This window comes from Harmonia axyridis, chromosome 1, assembly GCF_914767665.1.
Source record: "Harmonia axyridis chromosome 1, icHarAxyr1.1, whole genome shotgun sequence".
NCBI classification, from domain to species: Eukaryota; Metazoa; Arthropoda; class Insecta; order Coleoptera; family Coccinellidae; genus Harmonia; species Harmonia axyridis.
In genome coordinates, this window is record NC_059501.1 from 47,008,157 (window position 1) to 47,020,697 (window position 12,541).

The following is a 12,541-nucleotide window of genomic DNA, read 5'->3' on the forward strand; positions in this document are numbered from 1 at the left end:
ACAGATAGCTCTAAAAACGAAAGCCTTTTAACACTTTAAGACTTTACCAGCACGTGTTAAACACGAGACAGTTAACGATACTGTTAACTATACACTCACTAACTTGAGAGAAGAGAAGTTACAATAATCTCATGCTTCCAGAACATAGACTTTCACCATAGAATATTACGCACAGAATTAATGAACTTACAATCAAGAAAACTCATCTAAAATTATACAATAAATACAAATTATGTAATTAACATTAGAAAACCTCATCAGAGGAAGAAATACAACAGAGAATATAATTTAATAATTAAATTGAATTGAATATATACGAGAGAACTGACGCTGGCGCCATCTATGGGATTTCCCTTCAAGTCTATGATTCATAAGCACTGCAATTTCCCCATGCCGCCCGACTTGGCTGCAAGGCTTCAACAAGATAGAAGTCATTTGAAATTGCATTAGAGATTAAACAAAATTATAAACTAACTATATACACATTGATTAAACAGTCAATTTTCTGCCATATTAGGTAATGGGCACAGTTTTACCACTGGGCGCTTAAAAAACACCTTTTCCAGTTTTAACGCTCACTACACGAGTCACACCATCACTACCACGATGAAGTTCAATAATTCGTCCGAGGTCCCACTTGGCTGGAGGGCAGTTGTCGTTCCTTATAATGACCATGGTTCCCATAACAACTGGAGTGGAAGCAGTAGTCCATTTTTTCTCTGTTGGAGGGAATTCAGATAGTCCCGTGACCAATGTTGCCAGAAACTTGATGGAGCAGCTGGAGCAACTGGAACCTGGATAGCCGATTCAGTTGGATGGAAGCCACGTCTGGATCTGGTACACTTCGATACAGGTGGCCAATGTGGAAGTGAGCAAGGGTGAAGGGTGTAAAATCAAGGGGATCGGAATAGAAAGGATATAAAGGTCGGGAATTAAAGACCGATTCTATTTGTGTCAACACAGTACTAAATTCTTCAAACGTTAAAATGGTTTCTCAATTACTTTAAATAAATGTGTCTTGAATGACGTCACATTTGCCTCCCAGATACCTCCAAAATGAGGTGAGCTAGCAGGAATAAAATGCCATTTAATACTATTTTCATCAGCGAAATAAAAAATGGACGATTCATCTTGTTTGAGGAACTGATATAAATCTTGGAGAGTGTTATTTGCACCGACAAAATTAGTTCCATTATCAGAAAACATATCAAATGGAAAACCTCTACGTGAAACAAATCTTCTCAAACAAGCCATGAAAGCGTCTGATGTCAAATCTGAAACCATTTCAAGATGTATTGCCTTGACACTTAAACAAATAAACAGGCAAACATAAGCCTTTGATATTTTGCATCCTCTCGATTTCCTATCTTTTATTAAAACGGTTGCGCGTAAACGACACTAGTCGACTGAATTGGGAATAAGCGCATTACTCTGCAATCAGGCAATTCAACCATGATGACTGATTGAGACGTTGGTGAAAACTTGAAACATTTTAGGCAAATTCGGACGTACTTTATTGCCAGATTCATTCCGTTTCGTGACCAATAAGTTTGTCGAATATTATTCAACAAGAATTGATATTCTTTCGCGAAAGTTTCATGATAACTTATTTTCACCAGGCAATTTTGTGAATTTTGAAATTCTTCACTTGTTAATCTACCTGATAACCTTTGTCCCCCTTTTGACGAATTAAAACAAAATCTGCGACGAAAGGCAACTGCTCTTATAAATTTATTCAAACTAGAATACCTAATAAACATATCGAAATCTTCGATAGTTGCGTGGAGAATATATTTATCTTTTGATCGTTTCAATTCGGGAATTTTTTTCAAAGAGGAAGTGAACTTATATTGAAAATTGTCTCTATTGAAATCTTTTATCCAATTAGGACCGCGCCACCAGAGTTCACTCGACTGTAACTCTGACGGAAATAAACATCTAGATGCGATATCCGCATGGTTTTCGCTAGATTGGACATAGTTCCACTTAAAATTGCAGGTGAGCTCCTGAATTTCACCAATTCTAGAATCAACGAATAGCTGCAATTTGACGGGTTCTGTGTTAATCCAATATAACACAATCTCATAATCCGACCATAAATAGCATTCTGTCACCGTGGTCATGATTTCGGTGACATATTTCACTAATCGAGAGAGCATCAAAGCAACTCGATACATTTTGGCTATATCTGCCAAGACGGCAAAGCGAAATTTACCGAATTTAAATAATACTTCAAAAAGATTGCCAAGAATTGGAGGTCCGACACATTGAATATCATTCAATGCATAACGTGAGGTACTAAAAGATGACCCATTAAAAACATCTCGGATTTTTATTGTGAGATTATCCTCACGACAAACAGGATGATGAGGTAGAAAAAATGACAACTTATCATGCGATATGTCGCTAAACAAACTCATGTGCCCTAACTCCCAAAATTCTTTCATGAAATCACGAAATCGTTCCTTGAGGACAGGATTTTTTTCTAACCTAATCTCTTGAGGCAACAACTTTTTCATTACTGTTGCCTTTGAATCACCCAACTTACAGATATCATCTGTAAAAAAAGGAATCTTCACCCCAAATCTACCGCATTCCCTACTAGAGAAAGTTGATTCCTAACTTTCTTCACGCGCTATATCTTGCTTGGAAGAAAATACTTCCTTTTTATTATTAAACCGGTTGCAGAGTAAGTCCCATGCAATACAATAATTATCTGATGAAAATTCAAGCGACTCTATAATTTCGGATGCGGCACTACTCAAACTAGCCCGCAAATTATGATACTTTTCAATATTACTCATCGATTGATTTGAATGAAAGAGAGAATAAAAAATATCTTTGAAACTCAACCATCCTTCATATGTACCATTAAACTTAGGCAAGTCTATAACTGGCAATTGTACCCTTGACTTTGCCTCAGATTTGACATCATGATTGAGAACATTTCTCTTATTCAACATCAAATTAATTTTATTTCGACACCAACACATATTATCAGAAAATTCCTCTCTTTGACTTATTTCACTATCAAATTGATCGTCTTCACAAGATATTTCAATTTGTGACTGAACTTGATCAAAGGATTCATCAATTGACGATAAATCATCTTTAAAAATTCTAATTAAATCAAAATCTCCTTCACTCAAAGAAGATGAATCACTTTCAAATTTCACAATGAGGGGTTCTAATTTCTTTGCAACTATTGTGAACTTTGCTTTCACTATAGCACGTTTTCTAACAAGCATTTTATCCATAATGAATGATACGAATATACCTACTGAATATATATATAACTGATAAATATACTAACTATATAAGTGAATAAATTTGTTGACTCAAATAGTATTGGTAGGTAAAACAAAGGATACTTAACAAATGGGTTCCTTTGGCTCTTTCTCACACGAAAACAGTATTCTTCTGGAGACTTCAACTCGAAAGATGGACTTTTCCTCTGGCACTTTCTCGGTTTCCATTGATGTCTTCTTTAAAACAGGAACAGAAAGGTCACCAGTCTTTCGATGTAACAATTTTACACACTAACCAGAATGCGGTACACGTAGTAACTTGGAATTAAACGGTTCGAAGCTTCTATAGAAATATCCGGCTCCGAAGGACCATGGAAATATCGGGCTCCGAAGGACCATGGAAATATCGGGCTCCGAAGGACCATGGAAATATCAGGCTCCGAAGGACCATGGAAATATCAGGCTCCGAAGGACCATGGAAATCTTTACGATTTAATGGACTGTATAAAATTATAAATAAAATAATAATTCCTGCGCTGGTTAAATGGTTTCATTTGAACACAATTAAACTAACAACAGTTAGAACAGAAAACGTGAGCCTGTTAACATAGACTCACGAACACGTGTTTAACACGAAACAGTTAACGACAGTGTTAACTATACAAGAGCTAAAACAGATAGCTCTAAAAACGAAAGCCTTTTAACACTTCAAGACTTTACCAGCACGTGTTAAACACGAGACAGTTAACGATACTGTTAACTATACACTCACTAACTTGAGAGAAGAGAAGTTACAATAATCTCATGCTTCCAGAACATAGACTTTTACCATAGAATATTACGCACAGAATTAATGAATTTACAATCAAGAAAACTCATCTAAAATTATACAATTAATACAAATTATGTAATTAACATTAAAAACCTCATCAGAGAAAGAAATACAACAGAGAATATAATTTAATAATTAAATTGAATTGAATATATAGAAGAGAACTGACGCTGGCGCCATCTATGGGATTTCCCTTCAAGTCTATGATTCATAAGCACTGCAATTTCTCCAACTGGTCATAAATAAAAAGGTACTCATTTGAAATATTTCATCAATCAGATTTTCATGAATGTTTTTCATGTGTTTGAATTTAATATGGATATTGAATTGTGAACAACAGTAACCAACAGAAATGAGTGTTCCCGTATTCATTGAGATAAAAGGAAAGGAATAAGCACCAACTTCAATAATCCTGGTGTGAGGGATTCTCAAATATATATGGCAACTGTGCAGGACGCAATAACATACTAATTATGAAAGAATGTATAAAAATTCGGACGCAGCATTGTATCACAAATGAAAGCAGAATATACACCGGACGTATTAATGATAAAAACAGTTAGAACAGAAAACGTGAGCCTGTTAACATAGACTCACGAACACGTGTTTAACACGAAACAGTTGACACTGTTAACTATACAAGAGCTAAAACAGATAGCTCTAAAAACGAAAGCCTTTTAACACTTTAAGACTTTACCAGCACGTGTTAAACACGAGACAGTTAACGATACTGTTAACTATACACTCACTAACTTGAGAGAAGAGAAGTTACAATAATCTCATGCTTCCAGAACATAGACTTTTACCATAGAATATTACGCACAGAATTAATGAATTTACAATCAAGAAAACTCATCTAAAATTATACAATAAATACAAATTATGTAATTTACATTAGAAAACCTCATCAGAGGAAGAAATACAACAGAGAATATAATTTAATAATTAAATTGAATTGAATATATAGAAGAGAACTGACGCTGGCGCCATCTATGGGATTTCCCTTCAAGTCTATGATTCATAAGCACTGCAATTTCTCCAACTGGTCATAAATAAAAAGGTACTCATTTGAAATATTTCATCAATCAGATTTTCATGAATGTTTTTCATGTGTTTGAATTTAATATGGATATTGAATTGTGAACAACAGTAACCAACAGAAATGAGTGTTCCCGTATTCATTGAGATAAAAGGAAAGGAATAAGCACCAACTTCAATAATCCTGGTGTGAGGGATTCTCAAATATATATGGCAACTGTGCAGGACGCAATAACATACTAATTATGAAAGAATGTATAAAAATTCGGACGCAGCATTGTATCACAAATGAAAGCAGAATATACACCGGACGTATTAATGATAATGACCATGAAAGGACGTAGTATTGTGTGTATATCAACTTCTTTATTAATGAAGTTACGTCAGATCTGAAACGGCCAAACTACATAATTTTTTGCGTAGATTAATATACTTCAATCAGATTTGAGCTAACTAGCGTATTTCTGGGAGACGCAATAATGTCGCTTCATGAAAGGACGCAACAAAGTATGCCAGATGTATATATATATATATATATATATATATATATATATATATATATATATATATATATATATATATATATATATATATATATATATATATATATATATATTGCTTACCTTCACAGCATACCTCGCAATTCAATAGACAGCTACTATTTCTCCCATCTAGTTCTAATCCATCTACAAAATTACCCATCTTATTCAAATATGCACTATTGATATGTCCCAATCTTCTGTGCCAAATATCATTTCCAACTAAAAAACTTGTCTTTACTCCAATCATGTTCAATTTGTGAACGTTGTTGTGCAGGCTAGCAGTTAATACTAAACTATTAAATTTGTAGTAAATCTCACAACCATAATCATCAAAACGAACCTTGTTTCCATTAGTAATCAGTTTAGAAATTGACAGGAGATTTGTCGTCAAATCGGAAACATATTGAACGTTGTTTAATAATATATCAAACTCTGAGCTATCTTCTGTAGTTTTGATTTTTATATCACCTGATGATTTCACAGCTATTCAACTGTTTCTGGCTGTTAAATGTAAACAGGCTCCACTATCTACATACTAATGGATTCGAAACTTCCTGTGGCAAATACAGAAATGAGGCTTTCCTTTTCTTGGTTCATTGTGCATTTTGATATGAAATGACCAGTTTTACTCTATTTATAACAGATTATTTCACTTCTACCTTTCTTTTCATTTCGCTAACCATTGTCCTTCGATCTGTCGTTTTTCTTTGACGTTAACGTTGACGCAGAAGTGTTGCCAACCTTTTTTTGGTAATTTGTTTTCTGTCGATTTCTGTCGTTTGCAGTAAATGCTCCACTGTTACTTCCCTCTTGTTGCATATCCAGTAATTTTGACTTAATTGAGTCGGTAGTTATTTGTATCCCAGAATGTTCCACGCCCATTATCATAAGGGAATATTTTTCAGGTAGTCCCGCAAGTAAAACTGATCCCACCCATTCTTCATCCATACTGAAACCTGTTCTCCTGAATTTCTGAGACGTTTCAACAACTTGGTTGATGTAGGTCTCCATTGAATCGTGGTTCTCCAATCTTGCTGAAATTAATGCTCTCAAAAGTCTTATTTTCCTGGCGAATCCACTATCATCGTACAGATTTTTCAGTTTGAACTATATTTCTCTGGGAGTGGTAGCTTCTCGCACGTGGATGTACAGAGATGGTTCTGAAGTCAGTATCAGCTTTGCTTTGGCCTTTGCTAATGAAATTGAGTCTGATTCACTTCCATCTACACACTTTCCCAGTCCTTCGAGTACTAACACGTTTTCGATGGCGAACATCCATTCTTGGTAGTTTTCACGACCAACCAATTTCGGCACACTAGCAAAATAATTCACGGCGATTTTGTCACTAATTTTGAAAGTCGTAATACACAACTGTGTTTATTTATTACCAGATTAACGAAATAATATTTATTGAAATCACGCACCTGTGTCCCTAACCTATTGATATTACAGTTCAAAGAGGTATTAAACGAAACACGTGTATTAACTAGACTTATATTGGATACACTAAATACAACTCACATGTAGGAATTTTGAGGACAAAACTGGACGAAACCATGTTGGGTTTGCCATTATAAAGGAAAAGAGTCATAGAATCGAGAATCATTACAGATATTCTATGACTCCACGGTATAAAATGTTTGTTGTATACAACAGTGGGAAGAGACTGAAGAGGGAGACTAACTGATGCGTAGCGTAGACATTAAACTTAGAACATAGAAACAAGTTAAAACATAGAGTGCAGAGTTCTCGTTCTCTTTTGGTATACATTTACAACACTCCCACTTAACGAAAGTTTACAAAAACAATAATCAATCAATTTTCACAAAGACCTTAATACTTTGAAAACTATGAATTTCTAATATTTTGCAATGGCTTTGTCAATATATCAGCAACCATCTTATCAGTTGGCATATACATTGAATTAATTTTAATTTCAGTCACCGCGTCTTCCAAAAAATATAAATTAATATCTATTTGTATGGTTCTATCATGAAAGACTGGATTACTCGCTAACTTCTTGGCAATCTGATTGTCGTTATATATGCATATACGGTCCAATTTTCCCATCAGCTCACAGAACGTTGTTCAAATAGATGGATTTTTTCGCTGCCTCACTGTAGCCATGTACTCCGCTTCGGTTGTCGATAAGGCTACTGTCTTCTGCTTGTAGCTTTTCCAGGAAATATATCCTCCTGAAAACTTGAAGACATATCTGGAGGATGACATGCAAACTGGGTTCGGATCAGACTTGTCTCTCAATTTCATAACGAGGTATTTAGTTCCTTTCAGATAACTCAGGACACGCTTAGCACTTTGTCAATGGTGTTTCCTGTATCATGAATTATATCGACTAAAAAGGTTAACGGAATGAGCTATATCTGGTCGTGTCATAACAGCTTGATGCATTAAGCTTCCTATTAATTATTGATATGGCGTTTTTCGTTCTAATATCTCACTCTCCAAATCGTTTAAAACTATTGTCAAGAGATGTACAAAAGTCTTACAATCTGACATGTTGAATCGTTTCAATAAACCATATACAGTCATTAGTTCCTCACAAGCCTCGTGTTTGCGAGGATCACTTCCTTCTGCGCTGTGCTTACAAGCTCTCTATCTAAGCCCAGTCTCAGCGTGTTCTCAAGCAGATGTTTTTCCACCAACCCATTTGTTGACATGACCATCGGGAGTATAGCAGTCGATTTCAGGCCATATATCGTTTTCATCTCAAATGCCAGATCGTGATATTTCGTCAGTTTTTCGACGAACGCTTTAGTCATATTGTCATCGGCCGGGATAGTGACGTCCAGTATACTCAACGATTTTTCTTTTTTATTTAAAAGCAGAATATCCAGTCGGTTATGTTGACCGGTCTGTCCGTCGTGATGAACGTATCCCATATATATATATATATATATATATATATATATTTTTTTTTTTTTAATTTCACACTTTAGTGGTACTTCTTACAGGGCTTCCCGGGTATTTCTACCAAGAGAAGATCTGCTCCTCAGTGTGGATAGATGACCTGTCTGATGATATTCACAGTGCCAAGCAAAACGGCTTTTTGCATCCATGTAATGGTATTATTTTGCATTTCTAGATCTTTGATATGCTGGACAGTTTTCTTTAGTACCAGTCCATATATATATATATATATATATATATATATATATATATATATATATATATATATATATATATATATATATATATATATCCAAAGAGTAGTGATGAGAGGCAGCTATATATATATTGAATTTCCTAGATCGAAACATCCTAACATTGTTATCTATTAGATATATTGCGATCAATAATTTTCTTACGAATTATATATATATATATATATATATATATATATATATATATATATATATATATATATATATATATAGCTGCCTCCCATCACTACTCTTTGGATGCAGAAGGCGGTGATCTTGGGGACAGTTGGTATCATACGACACATAATATTTCCCCATTGACAAATTGACAACAGAAATTATTCTTGGCCTTCCGGCCCGAATAATCACAATTGAACCACGCTAGTGTGATTAAAAAAAAAAAAAAAAAAATATATATATATATATATATATATATATATATATAAACATATATAAACAATAAACAATGGTTTAAGGGGTGTTGGAAAACTTCAATTGTTACTATCTTCTTTATTTCATCAGTCGACGTTTCGATCCTTGGTTGGGATCTTCTTCAGGACTTCTATAAAACAAACAACATACAAATATAACACAAACATTGCAGAAAAGACAACATGTTAAAACGCACCGAAATGCGAAGAGTTACCAGATCTTAAGTTGCACTGAATCTTATACAGATTTGGAGGAAAAAATTTAATTATTTTTGAACACAAAATAGTCTCTAATACAATAACGTCTCTGTTTATCACACACTTCCTCATTCTCTTGAAAACTTCTTTTTAAAAAACTTTCTTCATCCATCTGATAACTGCGTAAAAAACGAAAGGGGTTAGGTCGGGTTCATAGAACATCATAGATCTTCAACTGACATTCGAGAACATAGAACTTGAGATCAACAACTCACTCTCACTAAGTTGGTTTGAATGTATCAGATATGAATAAATGTTGCTTATATTCTCTATATCCTTTCTGTAGTTCATGGAATTTTCATGTCGCTTAATGTGAATCATCTCCAGGAAACATCTTTTTCTCATATTCTCCTCGCACTCCAAGACTGTCACCGAATCATAGTCCATTCGATGGTCAACTGATCTTACATGTTCTGCCAGTGCACATATCTTTCTAGGATTCTTAATGTCGCTAATATGTTGGGTTATTCTTCTTTTAAGTTGTTGGGATGTTTGTCCGATATACACCTCATCACAATTTTGACAGGGTATTCTGTATACAACACAGCTTTTCTTTTCAGTTTCTATCCTATCTTTCAAATTACTATAAAGTCTCTTTAATTTAAATTCAGTTCTAGGTATCACTTTGATATTATCAGTTTTTAATAAGTTTATTAAGGATTTTGTCATTACATTAATCAGTGGAATGGAAGTAAATATAATTCTCTGATCTAAATTGGTGGATGCGATTTCATCGTTATTCTGTGGCTGTCCAGAATTCGATGAATTGTGTATCAATTTCTTTAAAAGGTTCTTGGGGTAACCATTCTCAAGCATCAACTGATATAATAGTTTCATATTCTTCTCCTTCAGAGTGGGGTGTGATATTCTTTGTATACGATTCTTCAATCTTGTAACCATATTGATTTTTTGTCTCTGAGGGTGGTTGGAAAAATAATGCAAGTATCTACCTGAGCTAAAGGGCTTTCTATACCAATCAAGAATCAGTGTATTGTCAGGTCTTCTAATGACTAGGGTATCTAGGAAGGGCACACTATTGTTATTTTCTAATTCTATGGTAAATTTTATAGACTCACTCTGTCTGTTGAACCTTTCAAGAGTGTAAGATGTCTTATCACTGGGAACTGCACAAATGATGTCATCTACATATTTTTTAATAAAAGGCATCTCAAAGGGGATATCTGTTAGGATGCCATCTAGGAGGAAATCCATCACTATCTCTGCAATGGAAGGGCTGAATTTAGACCCCATTGGGGAACCTAGTATTTGATTGTAAAAATTACCTTGGAAGATGAAATAGTTTGAGTTGAAAAAAAATCTGATGATGTTGATGAAGTCTTCCTTTGGTACTGATGGATTCCCATCTGTGTTGAATTGCAGACAGAGCTAATTCTAATGAAATATTGGTAAAGAGGGATACTACATCAAGGCTGATGAGGACATAATCTTCTGGCAGTTGGAATTCACTAATGAAGGTGGAAAAAGAGAAAGAATCTTCTACGTAATATCTGCCTCTAGAAACACTTAAATAACTTGAAATTATTTCAGATATATAACCTGATATCTTAGATGTTGGTGTATTCAAAGAGGAGATGATGGGTCTGAGGGAGAGAACAGGTTTATGGACTTTAGGTAGTCCATAAAATCTTGCAGGAATGGAGTTATAACTGTACAAGGATTTTCCTTGCATTTGGGAAATATGACCACTTGTTACCAATTTTTTAATCAATGTGTTACCTTTAGTTTGTATAGTAGTTGTTGGGTCTCTAGGTAGTCTTCTGTAATAGTCAAGATCATTGAGAATTCCATTAGATAGTTCTATGTATTGTGACTTGTCCATAATAACTGTTACGTTTCCTTTGTCTGATTGTAATACCTGTGTGTCTGGATGTTCTTTGAGATATCTTTTACAATTATAAAATTCTCTCTGTACTACATTTCTGACAACTTTATTAGGTTTAATATTATTAGTTATAATGTTGGTGGCCATGGCGCGTTTTATTTCTTGGCATCAGGAGATAAGGAGTCATTGAGGTTGATAACATTCTCAACATCAGATAAAAGTTTCGGAATGGAGATTTCTTTCATAGGAATGTCAATGCTGAATTTAGGACCCAGCGACAAGAATTTTAGAACTCTATCTGGGACATTTGTTCCACTTAAATTTTTAACCCACCTTTCTTGTGATCTGACTTTCCCCAATTGTGCATCTGTCAAAGCTCTCACCTTATCCAGATTTTTCTGTTTCGTCAATGCAAATTGTCTATTGTACTTGTTGTTCTGATAAGAGAAAAAATGGTTAGTAATATCCTCAGGAAGTGCATGCTGAATGAGTAGTTTCAGTCGTTCAACTTCTCTTTCTATTCTTTTCATTTTTGTTATTGTTACTGTAATTTCAAATTTTAAGAACATGTTAAGTACCTTGTTCTCCATGTTCACTGCTTGTCTGGACGACACCTCGTCTGTCACAGATCCATATAATTGACAGAAGTTGTTGGTCATGTGTTTGGGATGTAAACCCAGCCTTTTACACTCCAACAGGAACACTCTGCGATTCCGCAATGCTGCCAACTTGATGTTATTAGATGACCATGATTTTTAAGGTCGATGACATTTCCCTTCCATACCGTACACGGATTTCAGCATAAAACCCCATGCTAATATACAGAATGTGATAATTTCCTAAAGTAATTAATAAACAATGGTTCAAGGGGTGTTGGAAAACTTCAATTGTTACTATCTTCTTTATTTCATCAGTCGACGTTTCGATCCTTGGTTGGGATCTTCTTCAGGACTTCTATAAAACAAACAACATACAAATATAACACAAACATTGCAGAAAAGACAACATGTTAAAACGCACCGAAATGCGAAGAGTTACCAGATCTTAATATATATATATATATATTATATATATATATATATATATATATATATATATATATATATATATATATATATATATATAGCTGCCTCCCATCACTACTCTTTGGATGCAGAAGGCGGTGATCTTGGGGACAGTTGGTATCAT

At 34.5% G+C, this 12,541-nt stretch overlaps 1 protein-coding gene across 1 annotated transcript; it reads right to left on the reverse strand.

Moving 5' to 3' along the window:
* Window positions 1–11,117: 11,117 nt before the first annotated feature.
* Window positions 11,118–12,251, reverse strand: LOC123676391. Its single transcript, XM_045612303.1, has 2 exons — window positions 11,932–12,251; window positions 11,118–11,790 (listed from the first exon to the last, which is right to left on the reverse strand). The coding sequence occupies exons 1-2, from the start codon at window positions 12,010–12,012 to the stop codon at window positions 11,509–11,511; spliced, it is 363 nt and encodes a 120-aa protein (XP_045468259.1). The 5' UTR covers window positions 12,013–12,251; the 3' UTR covers window positions 11,118–11,508.
* Window positions 12,252–12,541: the final 290 nt, after the last annotated feature.

What these genes read in the sequence shown, in the direction of transcription:
- LOC123676391 (XM_045612303.1), bottom strand. Translation starts at nt 12,012, where the DNA reads ATGACCAACAACTTCTGTCAATTATATGGATCTGTGACAGACGAGGTG. An exon ending in CAGTGAACATGGAGAACAAG is followed by an intron (nt 11,791 to 11,931) that starts GTACTTAACATG and finishes TTCTCTTATCAG; the next exon opens with AACAACAAGTACAATAGACA.